Source organism: Pleurodeles waltl, chromosome 10, assembly GCF_031143425.1.
Source record: "Pleurodeles waltl isolate 20211129_DDA chromosome 10, aPleWal1.hap1.20221129, whole genome shotgun sequence".
Classification (NCBI taxonomy): Eukaryota; Metazoa; Chordata; class Amphibia; order Caudata; family Salamandridae; genus Pleurodeles; species Pleurodeles waltl.
In genome coordinates this window covers 693,978,638-694,001,724 of record NC_090449.1, presented here as the reverse complement: position 1 = coordinate 694,001,724, position 23,087 = coordinate 693,978,638, and the positions used below count along the sequence as shown (strand labels likewise).

The 23,087-nt window shown below is 41.7% G+C and overlaps 1 protein-coding gene across 5 annotated transcripts in view; it reads right to left on the bottom strand.

The window, feature by feature from the left end:
• Positions 1–23,087, bottom strand: part of PFKP (phosphofructokinase, platelet) — a 248,576-nt gene that overhangs the window by 124,030 nt on the left and 101,459 nt on the right. For all 5 annotated transcript variants that reach the window (XM_069211197.1, XM_069211198.1, XM_069211201.1 and 2 more), the window contains exons 9-11: positions 22,898–22,990; positions 3,965–4,090; positions 720–784 (exon numbers count right to left, since the gene is read on the bottom strand). In XM_069211197.1, coding sequence (XP_069067298.1) covers positions 720–784; positions 3,965–4,090; positions 22,898–22,990 — 284 coding nt within the window. The remainder of the gene's footprint in view (positions 1–719; positions 785–3,964; positions 4,091–22,897; positions 22,991–23,087) is intronic.

Below are 23,087 nucleotides of genomic sequence, written 5' to 3'. Positions count from 1 at the left end.
TTTAGTGGTGCCACAAAAAATGGGCTAAACTTTATTTACCAACTTTGTAGTTATAGGAACGTACATTATTCTTGCTATAAAGATTTAACTCAGAGACAGCAGTGGAGGGTATTCTGACTAATTGGTATTGTCCCTAAAACCATGTTGATGATTTTCTGAAGGGTATGCCATAGGGTAATAGTCAATTTAGAGGTCTAGAATTTAGTCCATTTCAATAAATCAGCCTAATTGAAGATTGGTGTTTTACTAATTGCAATTAGTCCTCCCCATGAAAACCTGGTTTTACTTGATTAGAAAGAGAGAGGGTTTGCACATCGACAAAACTTTTATCTCCTGTACTGTTAGATTAAATTCCCATAAGTCACTGAAGTCCAACATGTTTCAAAGTTGAGACTATTACTAAAAATATTTGTTCACAAATGTTTCTATTTTCACAGATCTGCTACATGTTGCATGCCAGGGAAATAATAATAATCCCGATAGTTTCATAATCTTTATCTTTCCGACTGGTACCTAAACACAGTCACTTATCTTCATTTGAAAAACACATCATTTTTACAATTGCACTACAAGTATTGTTCAGTCGATTTTGCATAACCATGTGTCTTCACTACTGGGATTAATCATGATGGAACTCATGATTACCAGAGTGATGCTGCGAATAGAAAATAACTGTAAACATTTTTTTGAAGCCGGTATTGAGTTGTGGTTCACTATACCTTCCACGGAGTCTGACGGCCTCATCGAACCTCCTTTCATCCATTGCTTTCTGAACTTCTTGGGTCTTAAAAACAGATTAATGTGAAAGTAAGCAATCCCAACTGTACAGAAACAATAATAATTCTACTATAAATAGCTTTATGATTGAATGACCTCTTATGAAGAGTACTATCAGAGAAATACACTTTTTTTCAGATACCACATGCCATCATAATCAAACTTTTATGCCATTCGTTTAACAAATAAGAAAATGTTCAGTGGATGCCTACATCATCGAAGTAAATCCACTACTAAAGATAGAGCATAGGCATTATTTCTGAGAACTTCAGAATAAACAAATATTCAAAAAACCTTACACAATTAGTGGTGTCACTTTAAAAGAGGTCCTCATTTTATAGGCAGTGATACATTTTATTTGACTGGGGAAAAAAGTATACAGGTAGTATAATATGTTAACTTTTCAGACAAAATGGTACATTTGAATGAACCATGGGTATGCTTAAACATGTTTAACAAATGTTCTGACAGATTTCCTGGACTTAAAGGGTTTAGGACACACACACCTTTCCCTGTGACAATACACTTCATGTATCTATAGATATATTTATGGAATTAGTTATTATATTAAAAACAACATGTTCAATTCAGGTAACTACAATAGCATATCTGCTGTTCTAGATACCTTAATAGTTTAAATCAATTTCTAATTCAATTTTAATTGAACTGTTCTCTTTTGTTTTGATACATTTGCCACAATGTGCAATTTATTTCTTTTATCTTTTTGGTTTCATACATTAGTCTGCCACATAAATAAAATGTTTTTATTTACTTATTTGGTAGTTTTCTATAGCGCTGAAGCGTTATAGCTACTTCAGAGTGTAACAGTTTTGACTTGAAGGTCAAGTTGCTTGGGCTACCAGAAGTGAAACTCAATACAGGGAATAACCGTTATCCGATATTCTGCTCCCTGCCATCAATTGTGTGGTCAGTTATCACATAGGACACTGGTGTTTCCAAGTTTTTAGCCAAACTCTGGGCCGTATTTATACTCTGGTTGCGCCGAATTTGCGTCGTTTTTTTCGACGCAAATTCGACGCTAAACTAACGCCAACTAACGCCATATTTATACTATGGCGTTAGACGCTTCGGGCGCCAAAGTGCCCGGAGTGTGCGTCATTTTTTAGCGTGAACCCCTTCCTTGCGTTAATGATATGCAAGGGAGGCGTTCCCATCTTAAAAAATGACTCCCAGGCCTTTACGTGGTATTTATACTCCCGGGCAAAAATGACGCCCGGGAGTGGGCGTGGCCAAAAACGGCGCATTTGCGCCGCTTTTTAACGCCTGGGTCAGGCATGGCGTTAGGGGACAAGTGGGCTCAAAATGAGCCCAGAGTGCCCTCCCCTGCCCCCAGGGACCCCCCCTGCCACCCTTGGCCACCCCAGGAGGACACCCAAGGATGGAGGGACCCATCCCATGGACATTAAGGTAAGTTCAGGTAAGTTTTTTTTTTTTTTTTTTTTTGTGGCATAGGGGGGCCTGATTTGTGCCCCCCTACATGCCACTATGCCCAATGACCATGCCCAGGGGACAGAAGTCCCCTGGGCATGGCCATTGGGCAAGGGGGCATGACTCCTATCTTTACAATGATAGGAGTCATGTTGATGGGGGATGGGCGTCGAAAAAAAATGGCGCAAGTCGGGTTACGACGATTTTTTCGACGTAACCTGACTTGCCCCATTTTAAGACGCCCATACGCCATTTTCCCCCTACGCCGGCGCTGTCTGGTGTACGTGGCTTTTTTCCACGCAAACCAGGCAGCGCCGGTCTGCTTGCGCCGGCTAACGCCATTCCATAAATACGGCGCTCGCATGGCGCTTCAGAATGGCGTTAGACGGCGCAAAATTTTTTGACGCTAAACTGCGTTAGCGCAGTTTAGCGTCAAAAAGTATAAATATGGGCCTCTATTTTGAAGAGCTCAGTTTTCAAGAGCTTTCTAAAACAGGCAGTGCTTTCGCTATGCTGTCAAGGCGGGCGGAATTTCAAGCATTCCAGACCTGAACTTTGGCTCCCAGTGATCTGTCCCCGTTTTTTTGGTGCGAATTTGGAAAAGGTGCAGGTTGCCTGATCAAATGTTCGTGGCAGAGGTGTAGAGCAGGGTTAGGTTTTGAAGATACCTGCATCCTTTGTACCAGAAAAGTTTCAGGAGAATGACTGAAAATATATAAGCAATAGTTCAATGTGCCCAGGTCACTTTACATAGACAATAGGTTAGGGTGACCAGGAGTCCCAGGATTTCTGAGAACAGTCCTGGTTTTTCACCTGCTGTCCCAGTACATTTTGGTGAATTTGGCATGTTCCGGTTTCTAGTGAGGGTCTACTGAAAACAGAAGGATGCACGATGTTATGTGTTCCAGGGCAGGACTAGATAGCAGCTCTTATCAGAAAGTAATTTAATTAACATGCATGGTACTGGGTTTAAAATTGAACTTAATGTGTTCCCTTAGTGTCTACTTTTCTGTGTTTCTATGTTGTGAGTGCTGCCATTTACGTCATTCTGTGCCCCTCTCTTAATGTAAAATTTTAGTGCTTCTTCTATCTTAGTAAAATGTCACCTTTATGAGTTGGGAAGGATTTGATTGGGACTCATCTGATAATATTAAATTGCTTTATTCGATTGAACCTCCCATTGATTCTTGATTCACATAATCCCACCGCCGCAGTGCTCAATTTGAATTGGTGGTCACCGGTGGGGCCCACCAGCACTCATGTTGTGATAGTAACACTTATTCTTTTACAGATTAAGCACTGCCCTCTTGTCCATTCAGCCTGGTATATACCATTCTGCTGGTTTAGTCATTTTTTGTTTGTAAATTGCTCTACTTGATTTAGTCCTCTTATAGCCAGCCAGATCTCCTTTTTGAACATGCGCCCCAAGTATAATCTGTCATTATACTCCACTGGTAATATTTATTGTTGAAACAGAACAGAGTAGGAGTTGAAATCTGATGCAATCAGCATCCTCCTCTCTGAACGACCTTTCCAATATTTATTTAGGATATTGTTGAAATCATAATGACATAACAATGAAACGAAACGCAAAGCATGTTCAATCTTATTAATGACAAATGTAATGAAACCGTGTTTCCTTCACACAACTAAGAGAAATTAAAACATACTTGTTACAGTTACTTACAGTCACTGATGTAGTTAAGAAACAGCTGTAGGCTTTTGGCCAAGAACTCACCATCTGTACACATTCCATTAGCGGCAATCGAACAGCTTGGTTCCCACACAGAGAAACAACACAGGCTGGAGTTTCCGGTGTGGCTTCCAACAGTGCAAGCACTGCTTCTACTCCCATCCTGCTTGCCTGAAGAGAAAAACAATATAAACAATTGTAAAATATTGGTACACCATTTTAGGTTGCACATAGTGTGGCATCAGAAATCTCAAAGCAGAGTTAAGGTGCTGGCAATCACACATACTTTTGTTAAACAAAATTAGTGTATACTAAAGTACTGGATCTGTAGTTTGTATAGCTCAAACCGAGATTCAAAGAGTAACAGAACACTTTAAACGGAACATTTATTTGCAGCAGGAACATGTATTAGCTAGCATAGAATAGTTTTGTGACTAGAGTCCACTTGAAACTACATTGTAACAGGAACAGGGTAGAAACAAAATCATGTAATTGTCAGTCAAGAATCAAATCTAGTATTGGAACTGAGATTTCTGGAATCAAAGCCAGCCATTTAGACATTAGACCACATATATCTACTCTCTTGTTTGTGGGGATCAGGGACACCCTGTGAATATACTGCTCAAACGTTTATGGCAGCTTGGCCAGGTAAGTGTTCAGAAGGTGGCCCCTTACCCATTAACACATTGCTCCATAGACTCAGATTAGGGAAATCTCTTTGATACATTTGACATTATTTTGCCTTTCTGCACATATTTAAAAAAAAAATCTTTTTGTTGTTTTATTAGAAACAAAGAACAGTACAAACATGTGATAAGACACCTATGCAACACCCTCTCAGACTGGGTCTGACCCTCCTAAAAGCAGCGAGTAATGCACAGCCGGAACAGCCGGACCAATGCCGGCAGAGCTGTACACTGATACTGTCACTGGGTAGGCCATTATGACCATCTTTTGCTTTGGAGATTGGATGTGTGCCTCCCGGTTGTCAAAGTGTCTCACCCCCATCCTGACGGACATGCTCCCCCACTCCATTCTACTCTAGAGTATACTGTCTGAGCCCCAGCTTTCACAAATGTTATGCAACTTCCGATGGCAGCCTCTTCCTTTGTATATCTCCCTCTCTATGAGTTTGCAGCATTCCATGCCAGTCCCCCAGTCCCGGAAATGAGGGGGAATCCTGCTATCCCACTTCTGGGTTATTTCACTCTTTACCACCATTCAACAAATATTTACTAAGATTCTGTGATAGATCTGAGAGTCCCCATATTCTGCGTAATGCACACTTAGGTTGCCGTTCTATGTGTACCCCAATGGCTTCCTCCAGCGATTTGGTGAACAACTATGAAAAGAGGCGCAGCTTTGGACAAAGCCACATTTTGTGTATAAGTGTGCCCTCTATCCCTCATCTCTGAAAGCACAGCGCATCCTCGCCTTACCTGTTTTATATAACAGCGTTCTTGTGTAGTATGTTCTATGGAGGATTTTTAATTAGACCAGTTGATAGCTTGCCTTGATCACCACTTCTGTATTGAAGCCAAGTGATGTTTGCCAGTCCTCATCTAGTTTCCGCAGATCTTGCTCCCATCGACCTTGCAGTCTCATCTGTGATCCCTTTGTGCTCCTTATTGGTGTTCCATATGTCAACGAGATGAGATTTTTCCAAATGTGTCTGTGTTGCAGTCTTCCCTCCAACAAAGAGTCCTCTTGTGTCTCCTCATCCCTCATTATACACCTTTGAAGCACATGTCTCAACTGGCAATACTGAAGCCACTGCATTGCAGGCATCTGATATTCCTTCTTCAGATATTCAAAGGACACAATGCAATTTACATCCCAGACATCTGCCAGCGCTGAGAGGCCAATTTTGTCTCATCCACAAAAGCTTCCCAGTGCCACCACCGGCCCCAATCCAGTCCCTTCCCCTAATGGCTTTTTAGGAGCAAGCCTCTTATCCCACTGCATCTCTCTATGTAATTTGTTCCACACTGCTTTTGGGGTGTTGCTGTAGTCGGCCTCACCATGGGACTCAGGCTACCCTCATAAGGTGCATGGATGTAGCTCCAGTATACACTGATCGAGATTATAGACTTGCCCTCACATTCTCCTAGTAACACAGTACAGTACTTAGTTTTGTTCGTCCATGTCCTGGAAACATGAAGCACCAGGGATTTCTTAATCAGGATTAGCATGCCTCCCGAACCTGACGTGTAATGCGCATGACAGGCTACACTGTACCTGCCTCTTCCCAAGCAGTTATATTGACTATCAATGAGATTGACTTCTTGGAGAAATATTATGTTGGCTTTGTATCTGCTGAGCATCTTGGAAACCAGGCCTCTCTTCACTTTATTCTCCAGCCCATTGGCGTTCCATGTCACCAGTGTCAGGGTCTTCCTCTTTGCCATGAAATCTGTTCCTCTTCCCACCTTGCTCCCATTCTGTGCCAGTGAGTATGCCACTAGTCACTGCTTCCGTGGCTTTGTGTATGTGTGTATCTTGAGCTTTCCTACAAACTACCCCCACCATAACTTACCATGCCGTGAGTCTGGAACTGACCACCCCCCAATTCACAGTATGTGTGGTCCCCGAACTGATACAACATTACAACTTTATGTGCTTCTTGTGCAAGGGCGAAGTCCCCGGGCCTTATGTGTGCTACAGCTAACGTCTCTGAGTCCCTCTTGCCTGAGGCTCTGTGCCTGCATCAACTCCTGTATTTCCCTCCGGTGCACGAGAGCATGCTACCAGTTCATTCCAGTCTGATCAGCTCCCAGGGGAGGGCCTGGAAAATGCTCCAGCGCATGCATCTCAGGGTGGCAGCAGCTTACCACAGGCAAACAGCATCCTAGATAATGTCCTCTGCAGTCATTAGGGTAACCGTCAGCAGTTGCTCCTCCTCAGTGTGTGGCTCCATCCCTGTGCATTTGGGCCCACTTCCCACCTTCTCAGAGGCCAATGCTTGCAAATTGTTGTTGTCAAAGACACTGCTGCGTTGTTTAACGTCCATTACTATTTTAACTTGCTCCGCTCTCATTTGCTGTTTTGTTGGCAAGGCTTTGTTTCTTTTTTCATTCCGGCCCCTGGAAGACTTTTTCTGCCAGTCGGAGTCACTCCATGGATGGACCACCAGGCCTGACTAGAGTGCCTGGTGTTCAAGCCAGCTTCATGGCTACTATACCCACAACAGAAAGTGGATTGTTTCTCTGAAGGCGACCCACAGTTTTGCCAGGAAAATAAGTGCATATTTCAAACCCAGCTGGTGCAGCATTCTTTTCACTTTGCACTGGCACAAACGCCCATCTTTGTCTTTGGATCAAATTTGTGTAGTCTGGTTATATGTTGATCTCATGCCCATCCAAGCTCCATAGTCCATGTTTACGCAAATATTATAGGATATTGTCTCAGTCTCTAAAGTTCATTAGTCAAACTATGATCAGCTGAATGTTCGCTCCTGGTGCCGGATTCAGCACTGGTATCCTGTGGGCCCTCACCACCGAAAAGAATTGCAATAGGCATCACTGCAATACAGTCTCCCCAGCCATTCCTCCACAAAAAGGTTTACATTAGGGCCCTCTGCCCTTTTTCCAGGACCCCATTACAGTCTTTATTTGTGTTGTCAGGTTCTACCTTCTGTATCCTCCAGGTGGCCAGACAGCACCTTCCGCTCCCTCTCCATGCTAGAGCATTTCTTCCTGAGGTCATTAACAGTTGGTTGGATGGCTCCTAGCTGTGTTTCTGTCTCCTTCACCTGTGTCGCCAGCTTTTTGTGGTTGTCTTTCAGCAGACACATCTCATTCACCACTGCAGCAATCTGGGCCTCCAGGGTCACTGCCATATTGGTAGACAGACAGGCCCCTGCCCCTTCCATCGCCAGCGATCCGCCTGTGCCCTTATCTACCATCACGCCCTGTGTCTACTCTCTGTCGCCCAGGTCTTCTCCACCATACCCTGGTCTCATACCTCACTGCAGCTCTTTACAAGGGGTCCTTCTCACCAGAGACCTCTTTAGCCCCACTCGCTTCCTTCTCCAGTGTCTGTCAGTTCAGGACCATTTGTGAGTTCTCTAAGCCAATGCGTGGTCAGGCCTCAACGCCCTCTGAGCAGGACAATTTTCCTTTGACAGGACCGCTCCGCAGTCTGCGCCCTTCTCAGTGTGCATTATTTCTGATGACCGTATTCCCCGCCGTAGATGTTTGCACATTCCCGGGGCAGTTCTTTCACTGTCTCTGCGGCCCTGTCTGCTCCAAGAGTGGGCAGAAGTGGGAGGAGGTGGTAATCACCCCCCTCTGGTGCCTCCTAATCATCACAGACCTCAACATCCTGGAAAGCCTGGGCCGGGTAAGGCAGCTTCAACAAGCACAAGCCACAATGGAGGGTGGACCCCTCACCTTTCAAGCCGGCTCCTCGCTCCTCCACCCGGCATTATCTTTCTCATCTGGCCTGTCAGGGCATGGTGGGCACTGTCTTCATCCTTCTTGCTGCCTATTCTTTGCCACACTCTTCTGCTACATTGGCAGCTTGCCTCCTTACCCCGTGCAGCGCTCAGGTCAGACCCACGGGGCCTCAGCGGTCCCAGCCCCCATCTACAAGAGGTGGGCCCTGTCTCCCACAGACCTTGCGGTGCTCACCAAGGCTCACAGCCCAATGGAGACTCCCCTTCATGCCACTGACTCTCGCAGCCAAGCCCCAGCAGCGTCCTCAGGCTGTCCCCTGCTCTTATTGACATTCAGAGCAACTCTGAGGTCTGGCAGCCGCCATCTTGGCCTTGTGTTGCCTTCACAGCCTGAATCTGAACCCAAGACACTCGCCCCTAGCAGAAAGGCTTCGCATCTCCCCCATCCAAGGGCCGGTGCCCCACATTTCCCAGGGGGCAGACCTTCAGTTTGGCAGTAATATTGGCTCTGGAGCCCTGTAACCAGCATCAGTACACTTCACACTTCATGGCTGGTCAGACCACGCCCTCCCTCTGCACATATTTGAAGCCCTCTGATTACAGCATCACTTTTAGCAAGATATCATAGTTTTCAAGATATCACTGTTTTATTGTGCTTGTGTAATTTGCTTTAATGACCCAAAAAGAAGTGTCTGAATACTTAGATGTCTGTATGATCAACCAGCAGATACGTAGTGTGAGCTGTCAGTATTAATATTGCCACACTGTCTCAGTAATGCGCATAATGCCTTGAAAATAAATTTCAGTCTGTTTGGCAGACTAAAAGTTGTCCCTTCAGCTGTAACCCCCAAAACTAAATAGACACCATTGTCATTACCCTTTAGGGATAGAGCACCTTCCCAGAAAATACTAAGAAGAGACCAAAAACTAGTTTTACATACAAGAGTGACTAAGTAATCCGATGGAAAGTACTTTTGGTTACTTTTGCTTAGTCAGCACCCTGAATGTATGACACCTTGCAACTGTCACAAAACTAATGAGCCATTTGTTGCCACCTGTTCAGGTGCATCATAAGAGCATCTATTGTTTGACTTTTAGTAATAAAGAACTTGACAGAGCTGGTAGGAGCTCTTTATCTGAACAGAAAATGCCAATGAGTGGGTAAGGGAAACATTAGTGTGTGTGTTGCGGCACAGAGGTAATACCTTTCTGTATAAAAACATTGGAGGCATTTTTTTCTGTCTAAGTGCTGCAGAATGCAGCACACATAGAAAGAGAAAACAACAAGGAAAAATAAAAATAAATATTCTCCTCACTTTTCCTCTGGTGGGGAGGCATACAATTCTGATGCATTCCCAGGTCAACCAATGTTGTTAAATCTGGACATGTGTCAACCCATGGGTGGATGCATGGGAACCTCCACGCTCTATCCATGGTATGCCTACCTTCTGCAGAGTAACGCAAAGCAGAAATATGTACGCCTTTGCATTACTTTAGATTTATCAAGCCTATCAGGGCCACGCAAGGTGGCCTTACGTGGCTTGATAAATATCATTTAGGTTTTGCATCGCTTTTAAGTCCCATTGAGTGGCAACAGGGCAATGTAAAACCTTGATAAATATGCCCCTAAATTACCCGATTTTGAAAAACAAAAGCTGGACATTCCACAAACATAAATCTAAGACAACAACTTTGCATCAAACTAACGGCACTCATCAACATAGGAAGCAAACTGTGGCACTGTTGGAAATGAAAACAGTATCAAGTATGTTAAATAATTTATTTCTAACAAAGTCTGCTTACTAATCCTGCACAGGCATGAACACGCGCCCCCCTCTGTGCTCAGTGGACTCTCTGAAAATGGCGATGTGCTGGCCCCCTTCTCCAGGCCATAACTGTTCCCAGGGACCCCATCTCTTAGAGCCTATCACTTAGGCATACAGGCCCGTCAACAGGCCAGTTTCAGCCACAGGGACCCTATCTCCCAGGGCCTGGCTTTATTATAAAGGGGGCATATAGCCCCCCTCCTAGGGCCAATATTGGCTTAGGGGACCCCATCCCTCATGGTCTGCCAAGTAAGTGGTGGGTGCCCTGGAGTCCACCCAGGGTACACACTTCTTACGAAAAGGGGGCGGGACATGCTGCCCCGCTACCTGGGCTGATTTTGGCCCCAGGGACCCCATCTTCTGGGGAGCAGCCTTAATTTTAAGGGCAAGGTGGACATGCAGCCCCCCTCCCCGGGCCAATATTGGCCCCGGAACCCCATCCCCCATGGACTTGCCAGTATCTAAAGGGCTGCATGCTCCCCTCCCTGAGACAATATTGGTCCTGCGGACCCATCCCCCGCAGCCTTGCCAGTAAATAGTGGGTGCCCTGGCCCCACCCAGGGCACCTAGTTTCCTTTAGTTGGGGGCCGCCAATGCCCTCATGGTCCCTGCCAACTTCCCGCATCCAGCGGCAGGAGCAATTTGTTTATGTTTACCTGCCCGCTTCACAGAGGGCAGGGAAACAGATGAAAAGTCCTGTCACAGCAGGTGGGAGCATTTTCCCTGCCCTCGCCCGCTTGGAACTTTAAATTGCTCCTGCCAAGCAAGAGCAAACAGAAGTTTCCCAGGTGTGGGCATCCTGGGACATAGCAGGAGCCCGACCCTGGGAGATGGTGTCCCCATGGCCACTAATTCCTATGGGAGGGGGGCCACATGGCCCGCTCCCTTTTGATGGTATTGCCTGGGGTCAGGGTCCTTGGATCGAAAAACGGCCCAGAGAGGGGGGACACACAGCCCTCACCCCATATTTGTACATGGCTGGGCCCCAGGGGAAGTGGCGGTTCCCAGGCCCAAAATCAGCGCAGGGAGAGAGGGGCGCATCCCTCCTCCCCCATTATAATTAATAATCCACTCCCTGGAACCTGGCCCACACAGAAGGTATATGCTAAACAAGGGCGGGCCAGCGATTGTTTCTTGTTAATATTTGACAGCAGATTTGAGGATCATCAGCGAACTTGAGGTAAAATTGAAATGGGACCCCACCACCAGGCCTAAGGGGTCAGGGTATTTCTACCCTGCACCTCTTGTGTTTTTTTAATGCTTTTTCTTGGGACTAGGTTGAATCACTTCCTGGTTGAAGTTTTGGTAGCCAATCAGATCTCGTTTTGAAATCTCTGAGATCCACTGGGATCCACTGAGCCTCCACAAACATAGATATCGACATGTCATTACCCTTTAATAACTCCAAAAGCACTGAACAGATTTAAACCAAATTACATAAAGCCCTCTTTCTGGACCAAGAGCTAGCTTTCTGCCAAATTGTGTGTAATTCTGTCCAGTAGCTCTAGCTGTATTTGTGTCAAAAATCCCTTTGGGAAATAGCATGGTGAAAAAAGTGTTTTGGGGCCCCCTTTCTTCTTGGCCCCTGCTTGCTGAATCCCCCTGAAACTTTCAACACAGCAGCGAATATGAGTTGCATACTGGTTATGAAAATGTTGTGAAGTTTGTCAAATGGTGCTAAGGTTACTGGCAAAATAAAAAGAAAATTGTCTATGGAAACTAGGTCCTAAGAACTACCTTCAGGCGACAGTCAGTAGGTTGTGTATATATATATATATATATATATATATATATATATATATATATATATATATACCACTGACCTATCCAACCTGCAAGGCTGAGGTGCACTTTATTCTCAAAATTTGTGAGAACAAAATGCTGCACATTTACGAGGATTCAAATGAGATTGATTTTTAATGGGTATAAGAGATGTTTCTTTGTTGGGGAAGAAATAGGCTTGATGGCCTATCTAAAATTAAATATGAAAATATGGATTGCTACACCTTATATACTGTTTGGCAATAAAAGCCTAATTATTTATTGAATATATATTTTTGTCACTTTGCATAGCATACTTATCCATTCTGCAAACTAGTTTCCAAGGATCCTCTACAGTGGTCTTCTTTCTAGGCACTTGTTCTGTATTGTTACAACCTTCTTTTGCTCAATCCTTTCCTTTTCCTGACACATCTCTCCCTCATTCGACATGTTTGATCTTTTTATATCCCTTTTCCAATCACACACTCTCTAGCAGTCCCAGATCTCTCCCCTCACTCCAGCATTTTATCTGTCTTTTGACTCCAAGCAGTTCTGTCTGTACAATGCCTTGCTCTTATCCTGTGCATTCCAGAGCTTTGGAGCACTCGCAACCCAATATTTTTGGCTATTTCCCCAATTCATCCATTCACTCCTCTCTTTTGTCCCACATCTCTTCTGCCTATGTATGTTACTTCTTGCACTTATCACTTCCTGCAAATTCACAATTTACGTTTTGCTACATGTACAGCTTTAGGGTACAATATAATCTGGGTCACTGTAATTATGCGGCAGAGGAAGGCCAAATTTGTGCGCCAGTGTAGAGTAAATTTTGAAGCAAGAAAAGGCAAATTATGTGGTGTAATGTGGCACATTTGATGATAGTATTACTTCATTATTTTGCCATTTTTTACTTTTGGTAATACTCTCTGAGCATTGGCGGTACTTCATCATTATCAGTGTAACTCCCAAATATAGCAATAAGCAGCAGAAGGGTGCCCACTGCGCAGCAACACGTGCTGCTGTATTTTTAGTAACGTTTGAACTGTCTGAGCTAGTAACAAAACCTATTTTAGTTCAAATCTGCAGATCATGCAGCAGATGATGGATTAGGTAGGAAATGCATGGTTTTAGTGGCTCTGAAAATAACCAATGTAATAGATCCAGCCATGCAATAATCCTTAGTACTTATGATTTATTTTGTGTAGAAACATGTCAAGGCTTGAACATTGATAGAAATTAAAGGTACACTGTTCCAATAATTAGGGCAGCGAAAGACCTGATATCAACAGGAGCAAGAGCCCTCAAGCATCACATTGGATGACTGGCTTCATCATCGGGAACGCTCCTCGTTAGGCCGGTGCTGCAATGCCTAACGGGCTCCCCGGAGAGGGGGGGCTCTTAACCGTATTGTTCAAAGCGGTGAAGTTTCAAACAATAAAGGAGAGTATGGAAATATTAAAATTGGTTATCCATCAAGAGATATAAGTTATAAATTTTAATTAGATTGGTAAGATGGCGACCAAGATTAAAAACCGAAGTGGGAGACTAAAAATGAGTTGTAATGCTCACATACTCCCAACAATACCGCAAGAGGATAGAACCTATTATGGTGCCTCTGGTCGGGTCTACATGTTTCGCGTCTTGTGGTCCAGGCGGATCCAGCGACGCTTCATCAGGACCATCAAGAATTATAACTTCTCCAAAAATGATTTTAACTATGAGCCCAACTAGGGGAAGAAATACAAAAACAGTCACTTACTTTTTGTATGTTTATGCTATGTCAAAAAAAAGGTCGCCCTAATAGTTAAAAAACAGAATACAAGTGAAGTGCGTGTATTCCAAGTATAGCAAACAATTGCAAAATGATGTGCGCAATCTAGCGAAGCAATATGTACAAGATAAGCTTACCATCCCCGGTAATAGGATAGGCTCCTTGGAATCACTTTTCAGGGACTGGAACTGACAATCTAGTATTACGGTAGTCATAAAAAAACACACAATGTTTGACAATAGTATTATTATGAAAAATACTCTAGACAAATGAGACTCTGATAGACTAGTGTCTCTTCAGTAGTTAAAATCCACAATGATGGAAATTATGTAACAATGAAGAAAAGAACAGCGTCATAATGAATATCTCTAGTTATAAAGCATTAAGTTTGCTGGATTAGTAGAAAGTGCCAAGTGAAAAAACAAAGGTATTTCAAAAAACTTTCAATAAGTGCTCAATGCAGTGTGGTTATTACAAACGTGGTTTAAAAATTGTGGAAACTACGTTAGTATCCCATTCCTAAAGAGTCGACAATTCCTAATTCATGATGTGATTAGGCTTTCAATATCGATTCAGTAAACCCGTAGAATCGGAAGCGCTCGTGTCGGTAAAAGTTAGGTCCAAACGCGGAAATACGCGGTCAAAAAGAAAGAAAAGATTTCACTTACTTAGATGTTGCCGTTCGTAGGTTAATTCACCTACCCGCCTGACAGCGTCCCATTAGACAGTGACTGGGCGCTCAGCGGGCGTATTTATGCATTAACGCGGGACCGGAAAGCTTTTCCGGCTCGCGCGGCCAGCAACTGGAAATAGAGAACGGACTTTCACAACACACCACTAAAAACAATAAAAGGACAATTGTACGTTGTGTGCAGTCGATAGTAAAGATGGAGAAAAGAGTCAGCCATTGCAGATAATGCTTATAAATGCATGAAAAACGGGGAGGTTAGTCCTATGAACACAAATAGTGACATAGAAATCCCTTTAAATGGAATAAGTATTGTAGTAAATGGTAAGAGCGCTGTGTAAAAAGGAAGAATCTTATTGGAATTAAAAGAACTATATTACTGCAAAAAAAAAAAACAAAAAAAAAAAATGTTTTGTTACACCACTATTAGCCTAAAGGGTAATTCTTCAAGCTAGTGGAATTAAACCGAAAGTGTTTTTTTTTTTTTTTTTGACATAGCATAAACATACAAAAAGTAAGTGACTGTTTTTGTATTTCTTCCCCTAGTTGGGCTCATAGTTAAAATCATTTTTGGAGAAGTTATAATTCTTGATGGTCCTGATGAAGCGTCGCTGGATCCGGCTGGACCACAAGACGCGAAACATGTAGACCCGACCAGAGGCACCATAATAGGTTCTATCCTCTTGCGTTATTGTTGGGAGTATGTGAGCATTACAACTCATTTTTAGTCTCCCACTTCGGTTTTTAATCTTGGTCTCCATTTTACCAATCTAATTAAAATTTATAACTTATATCTCTTGATGGATAACCAATTTTAATATTTCCATACTCTCCTTTATTGTTTGAAACTTCACCGCTTTGAACAATACGGTTAAGAGCCCCCCCGTTAGGCATTGCAGCACCGGCCTAACGAGGAGCGTTCCCGATGATGAAGCCAGTCATCCAATGTGATGCTTGAGGGCTCTTGCTCCTGTTGATATCAGGTCTTTCGCTGCCCTAATTATTGGAACAGTGTACCTTTAATTTCTATCAACTTCATATGGGAGACTGTACACTGGACCACTAACCTCCCGGTCCCCCCTCCTTTGTTCCTTAAGGCTTGAACATTGCCAGCAAACAAAAATACATATAGCCTGCAATCTGGCATCTCTTTTTGTTAGCATGCAAACTGAAATTACGACCCATTCTTTTTTGTAAAATGTGTATGACAAGTCATCTAGTGATATATTTCAGTGTAGCAGTTCATTTAATTTTGTAAATTGTTTACACGTTTCTTGTACGAAATGTGGTGGATATCTATTTGAATATCAACTGAAATGTAAAGAAATCACACAAATGCATCACTAGAAATTCAGCTCATGAGGTACGTTATTCTCTCCTACCTGAGATTCCTCCAGAAACAAATGAGAGCCACTTGAGTAAAAGACCCTATAATATTACTATAATTTCAGTAATTCTCTTCATAATTAGTGCAGCAGTAACCACTCAAAGTGCCATTCCAATTTGCCCAGTGCGTCCAGGGCTGGAATTACTGTGTTTGTAAATACCAGACATGATAATCCCGAGCCAATAGACACTGGAACCAGATCCAGGCCCAAGCACGGGCATGATCGTGCACAAATCGGGGAGCTGCAAATGTATTCCCCAGCTTGCTTCTCACCTGCTGTGATCTCTCTCCACCGCTCAGGCATTCACACATGTGCCCAGAGAGTCAACAGAGCACATTCAGACGTTTACCACCTGCTGCAATCAAGCAGTAAATATGGACCAGGAAGGTGGGGGGAGGCAACATGCAGATTTGGACACGGTATTTGCACCCTGTGTTCCTGGATCCACATACTGGTCCTCATTTCGGGTGAAATTACTCATAACCCCCAAATTTTTAGGACGAGGATGCCGATGAGAATCCGAGGGTGCAGGGATACCATCCGTAATAAGCTATTTCAACGCCTATTAACCCTTCATCTAAATCCGTCTTATTCTGAAGGGCCACAGATGTACATAGTGCTTCACCAGCAGATGCTTTCAACTACGAAATGCTGTACGTAGCAAAGGCCTTCAGTTGCAGTGTTTATCATCCTAATGGATAGTTACCTCATACCTTCTCCACAAGGATTGTATTCTCAGATAAAAAAGTAGTCCTGTAATGAAGTGAAGTGGCTCCCAACCTGTGGTCCAGGGATCCCTGGGGGTCAGCGAAGCCTCCTCGGGGTACGCGACTGTTTAGAAAATTAAATACTATTAAAAGATTAGGTCCCCAGCTTTCAGTACTGACTCAGTGGGGGGTTCCCTGGATTCCAATAATGATTAAGTGGGGGTCCCTGGGATCCAGTAATGATAAAGTGGGGATCCACAGAAGTCAAAATGTTGGGAACCCCTGTTTTAGTGTGTTCATAAGTGATTGCCCTGTATTTTAAAAATCGGAAAACTCACTACGAGTGAGAAGCCTAGCCAGTACATTTAGGCATTGTGTTGGCCCATAGTAGCCTGTGTTCCAGTAAGCACTGGAATACACTTGCAGGGCAAGCTCATGTTTGGAAGCAAACTGAAATGTGTGTCTAGTCTAAACAAACAGAGCTGCTACCAACAGACAAACTCTCCTGTGGAATGTTGTCAATGCAGGCTCAATGCTTCTAAAGCGGTGACCGGAGATTGTGCAGGTCACAGTATTGCCTGTGTTATTTACTCACTATGGAAAAATATATTATCTGTAGAAGACTTCAAAGAACAGCAAACATTTTCAAGTAATCTAATAATAGCAGGATATAGCCACGTGACCAATCAATGCTTTGAGAACAGTGTTACGTCTTTTAAAACGCATTCTGTTTTCCAAAGACCATGCTAACCTATATGTTTTGATTTCCTCTTCATCCATGGTTAATCTTGTGGCACCCTTGGAGGTAAAATTAGGGGAACATAACCTCCTCAAAATATTTTTTTTAAGTTTTAAATGATTTTAGTTCTGGGAAGAAATGTTTTGGGGAAGCTCCAACTAAAACAGATATGTGCTTTTATTTGGTATATTTGTAAAGAAAGAGGGAGTATTGATTGATGATAGATTACTACTTAGATTGATATTCATGTGGTAGTATCCTGATTTGATTTTTTTGTTTTTGGGAAGGTTGTGGTATAGCTGTGCTTTAATTCTTCTTCCATTGGTCTTTGTGGCTTGTGTCTCGGTTGCATGATCATGTCAGCGCAGAATGGCCTGTGGTCTTTGTATGTGCCTTGAGGAATTTCTAGTTGGTGTAATTGTGGGGCTCAATCAGAAACAGCTGGAGAATGCCGTTGCTGATGACTGACACTTGCTTGGATATATTTCCATGTATCCTGAATGTAGCATAAAGTTTGTTAACCACTTACTGACATATTTAATTCATCTTGCAACAACAGTACAAACATGTGGGGCGAGCAGTAGTTTTTAAAGCAACCACTCATGGCGATAGTCAACTCGAACTTCTGTTCAGCTTTTTTAATCATACAGAGACTGAACTAAAAATGGACAAAGAAGTACTAGCTCAAAAGGGGATATAATTACCGAGATTCTGCTTGTTGGTGGACTGCTCAAGTTAGAAAAAAAACTGGAGATAAAGAACTATTTGGTTCACTGCCTTGGACTCCTATTGACCTAGTTTGATCTGTGCTTATTGCGGACACTACACCCAGCCACACAAGTGGGTTGTGTTTTTATCAGGATAAGTGAGATAATGCTGGGTGGTAAGATTTTTGTGAATCCCTGCCAATTCAGGAAGTGTATTTCACAGAAATGCAATGGAATTGTGCGTTTTTAGCCAAAGTTTGAGGTTTGCAAGGGCTTCTGGTTTGGAAAACCTCATGAGAGCCATAAACGTCTTGCCATCCTATACTCCCATTTTCAGAAATGCCTGGGTGTGGTAGGTTTCCATAGGTGCCAGTTAGCTAGGCCCTAAAATCCATAGCTAATCAAAATGCAAAAAAATGAGTTTGTTTTAAGTCGAAAAATGTGATCTATGTTGCATTTTGTGCCCTTTCCTTTCCAGTGTGCTACGCTCAACACATAAGTGAAGTACCATTTTCATCAGGATATGATGAGGAATGCTTGGTGGTAGGAAATTGTGGATCCCGACACATTCCAGAACTTTATCCCAGAGAAATGTGGGACAATGTGTGATTTCACTCAAACTTTGAGGTTTTGAAAAACACCTGGGTAAGAAAACCTCATGAGAACCACACAAGTCACACCTGGACACTCCCAGGTGTCTAGATTTCAGAAATGTTTGGGAATGGTAGATTTCCCAGAGTGTGACTGAGGTAGGTCTAAAAATTCACAGCCACACACATTTGTAAAAAAAATCATGAAACAAAAAAAATGTGGACTGTGCTGCATGAAATATGACAACCCCAGTCGCCGTTTGTGTTTCTGCCGATAGGCCCAGTGACACAAGTGGTGTACCGTTTTAATCAAGAGAGGTGTGGCAATACAGAATAGTGGAACATTTGTTATTACCAATTGGATGTCTCTGCACTTGGGCTTATGAATGGAAGCCAGTGTGCAAGAAAGAAGACATTTTGCAAAATGCACTCTGAACGCCAAATTCAGAGGTGACAAATAACCACTACTCCTAAACACAATATCGTAAATACATTCCAGAAATAGATAGGTTTTGATTCATAACTAATTTTCATTCTTTTTATTTTACCATATGAACTGTTGAATACTCGATGTACAATGAAAAATCCATATAAGATGCAACTCAATTTATTGGGTCTGGGTATTGCATGTTTTTGGCAACATGCAAACCTATATTTCCCCATGACCAGAAAGATCTTTTGGATGTAAAAGCATGTTCTTTTTGTAAATTAGCCATCATGACAAGACGTTACAGATGAAAATGTTCTAAAAAATATGTGTTATTTACTACTCATTTTCACTATGTTTTTATTTCAGCATTTAATTTCTTTCAAAAACCTTGAAGGATCTAAACAAATTACCCCTTGCAGAGTTCAAAATCTTGTCTGCTTTTCACAAATAATTCCAAGATCATTCATGGTTTTCACACCTGTTTCCAACGCAAACTCAAAGTAGGTTGAAACGTCATAAAATTGTAAAAATGGATGTCTTCATAGAAGAATACAAAACTTTGGTACAAAAAATGTTTTTTTGATTCAACTATAGTTGTTTCTGAAAGCTAGGAAGATGGTGGTCAAAGCACACTAAACGTTTTGTTGATGACATTTTTAGCACATAAGTAATATGCTATGTTGCGCAGCACTTTTTTCACATGTTTTGCAAAAAAAATAAAGAAAATAGATATATTTTGGCTGCTTTCTTGGTCCCCTCCAGGAAATCCACAAAACTTTGGTACCTATAGAATCCCCAGGATGTAGGAAAAAACACTAAGCAATTTTGGCGTGGATATGTGGAAAAAAGTCATGAGGGCATAAGTGTTAAGTACCCCAAGTAGCAAAACACAAAAGATCAGCATTTTAAGGGGAAAAGGCCTACCAACCAAGGGGTTAATTCTTCATATTTGTAGTATTTTCAATGGGGAAAAAGATGGTAGTAATTATGAAGTTGGTTTGTTTCGCTCCCAGAAACAGGCTGACAAAAATGGTTGTTGATGTTGGTTCTACAACTTTGAGAGAGAGTGAAAGAAAATATTCTGTGATCAAGAAGAGATGTTAGCATGTTCAGAGGCTGTCATAACATTTTCTCATGTTTGATGTGGACAAACCTCACCATTGCTACAGACCACAATCCCATTGTTAACATGCTTTCACCAGGTGTGGAGGGTACAATTACTTCAAGACTAGAAAACTTTCTATCGAAAACACATGCCTTTTGGTTGGAGATTCAGTATATTTCCAGGACAATACCAGCAAATTACAAAGATAAAAGCCTTTGTGCAGAAGAATGGGAAACAGAAGTTGCTGCTATCTATAAGGAATAGTAAAGTGATGCAGTCTTGGATTTCACAGAAATTATGTAAAACAGGTGGAGAAATGACACTTAGAAGCCTCGATGTTTAAAGACTGTGAGTACATTTATGAAGGGTGGGCCATTAAAATTTTTTAAATGGAGATATTCACGGTTTGGTTTAGAATCAGGGAGAACTTGCTGTGACCAATGAGTGGCTAATCCGTGGTGGTAAAGTGGTACCTCATGTTGGTCAAAGAAAAATACTCTTTTGAATTAGCTGACAATTGCATTTGGGAATGTCTTTTTATCATGTGTAGTATGGTGATAGGTGTGTGGAAACTGATACAATGGTATTTGATTGCCATATTACTATATAGAAAGACAAGCCAGTAAAGTTGTGTATTGTTTCTGCATATACAGTACACTCTCTTAAGGGAACTTAAAACTGAAATACTGATACGTTTACTGCCAAACAGAATTGTTTTTTATTATGCTTGTTGACTATTATTGTAAGTGGCCACAATTGGCTGTTAGTTGTTACCACAAATGTTGATTTGTATAAAAGGTGTCCTTCAGGAGTTCATTTAAGACTATGGAGTACAATTTACTAGGTTTCCTAGAGATAACAGGGTTTAAGCATGGGAAAGTGGCAGTGTACCTTTCGGAATTGAAAGACTAAAATGAGTCAATGAATGTGTTGTAAAATAAGCCATTAGTTTGTCAAGTAAGTCTAAGTTACCTTGTTGAAATTCATTGCAATTCACCTTCTAGAATTAGACTCTGTTCAGTGGTTGGTAAGTCACATTTTGGAATATTGCATGGCAAAAGATCAACAAGCCAAATTATGACTCTGGTGGTTTTCTGAAAGCACATGTAAAAGGTAGAGAAGTATCAAAACAGATACAATAGTATATTACTTTGAGGAAGGGAAGCCGAAGCACCAGATTGTTGCTGGTCAGTGGACAGCATTGGGAAACCTTAGGATTGAATCAAAGATATGCAAAAATGGTCAGAACCGAAGAAAGTCAATGATGTGTTGTGAAATATTTATTAAGAGAATATATATTTTCAGACAAAGATCATGAGCAAACTTCCCACATCAGTGATGATGTGTTCATGGATCATAGTAATCCCAATCAGTGCCCACTGTTAGTTGTGCTTTGAAGAGTACATATCTCCAACCAAATACCCCAAATAATAATTTATGTAATAAATACATAATGGTTAACACATGTAATATGGTCTTATTTTGCCGTTTCATTGTGACATTTCCATTCGATTGGCCTTTAGCCTTGTATTTTATTACCAGAACACTAAATGCAATATTAGTTCATATTACACTTACTCATTCTACATTCTCTATATATTGTATGTTTGGGTGCATTTGTGGTACAAAATGCAGAAGTTTAAAAAACATAATTTTAAGAACCCATGAAATATGGGAACTATTTCATGGCACTCTATAAAGTAAAGGATTTATGATGATCATTGCATTCACAAAGATACTCTGTAGAGTTTTAGAATTGGCAGGGCCCTAAGATTATTCAGCAATGCAGTACCATATTATATGGCAGGCTCTTTTAAATTATGAAAAGGTGAATATAATGCAATTTGCAGCACATTTTATTACAGTATCATTTTCATTCATTTGAACTGCAAACAGTTTTGTGAAAATCTACGCAAAATTATGCAGCAATTTATATGGCAAGTGCAGTAAATCCATAATTATGTGGTAAATGCCAGCCCCAGAAGCATTTAATAATAGTAGGACTAAACAGAGTCCTTTCTATTCTAGAAATGTAAACCCAACCTGAACATTATGATTCTGGTCAGTCAGTGCCAATTGTTAGCAGTACTCTGAAGAGACTGGCTTCCATAATCTCTCCCTTCTGCAGACACATAGGGGGTTATTACAACTTTGGAGGAGGTGTTAATCCGTCCCAAAAGTGACGGTAAAGTGACGGATATACCACCAGCCGTATTACGAGTCCATTATATCCTATGGAACTCGTAATACGGCTGGTGGTATATCCGTCACTTTACCATCACTTTTGGGACGGATTAACACCTCCTCCAAAGTTGTAATAAACCCCAATATGTTTTTAACATTGTAGAGGGTGTTTTTTTCTAAGATTCTACATTTTTAGTGACATAATTATTTTTCTCTTCTTTTTAACACAGAGACGTAAGTGGTACAGTCCAGTTTTTCACTTACTAATGTCAACATTTGTCACTTTTTTTCACGGCAAATACCCCACAGTAAAATGTCGTATAAAAACGATTCATGGGTAATTTGTAATATAGTCCTAGATTGCCATCTTGGAGTTCTAGTGTCACAAACCATTCAGCCAATTTTACCTGCCATGTGTCCTCTATATATATGCAGTTCATTTCTGACTTGAGCAATGTGAGCACTGTACAACACACTAAAGCTTGCTAGGTAATATATTTTTTAACTAATCTAGAGTTTGATAAAGTACAAAGCACTTAGTGAAATAGTTAAACATCTACTAACAAGGGTGTGTTAATTGGTTATTGCACGACTAATGAAACATATTTATAAAAAAAAAAAAAGAACATGGACTGTGCTGCATGAAATATGATATACCCAGTAGCATATCACGCAGATCAGCTTACCAAAATTCTATCAAACGCAGATGGTGTTCCTCCTCTTTGAACATGTCCCAAAATTGTAACACGTGTGTCAAATCCAAGACGCTTAACAACAAGCTGCAGAAAAGATAAAAGAGAATGAGGAACACACTCTTAATTTTTCAAAATTGTACAGAACAACACAAAATACATGTTCACAATCCAGAACTCTGCA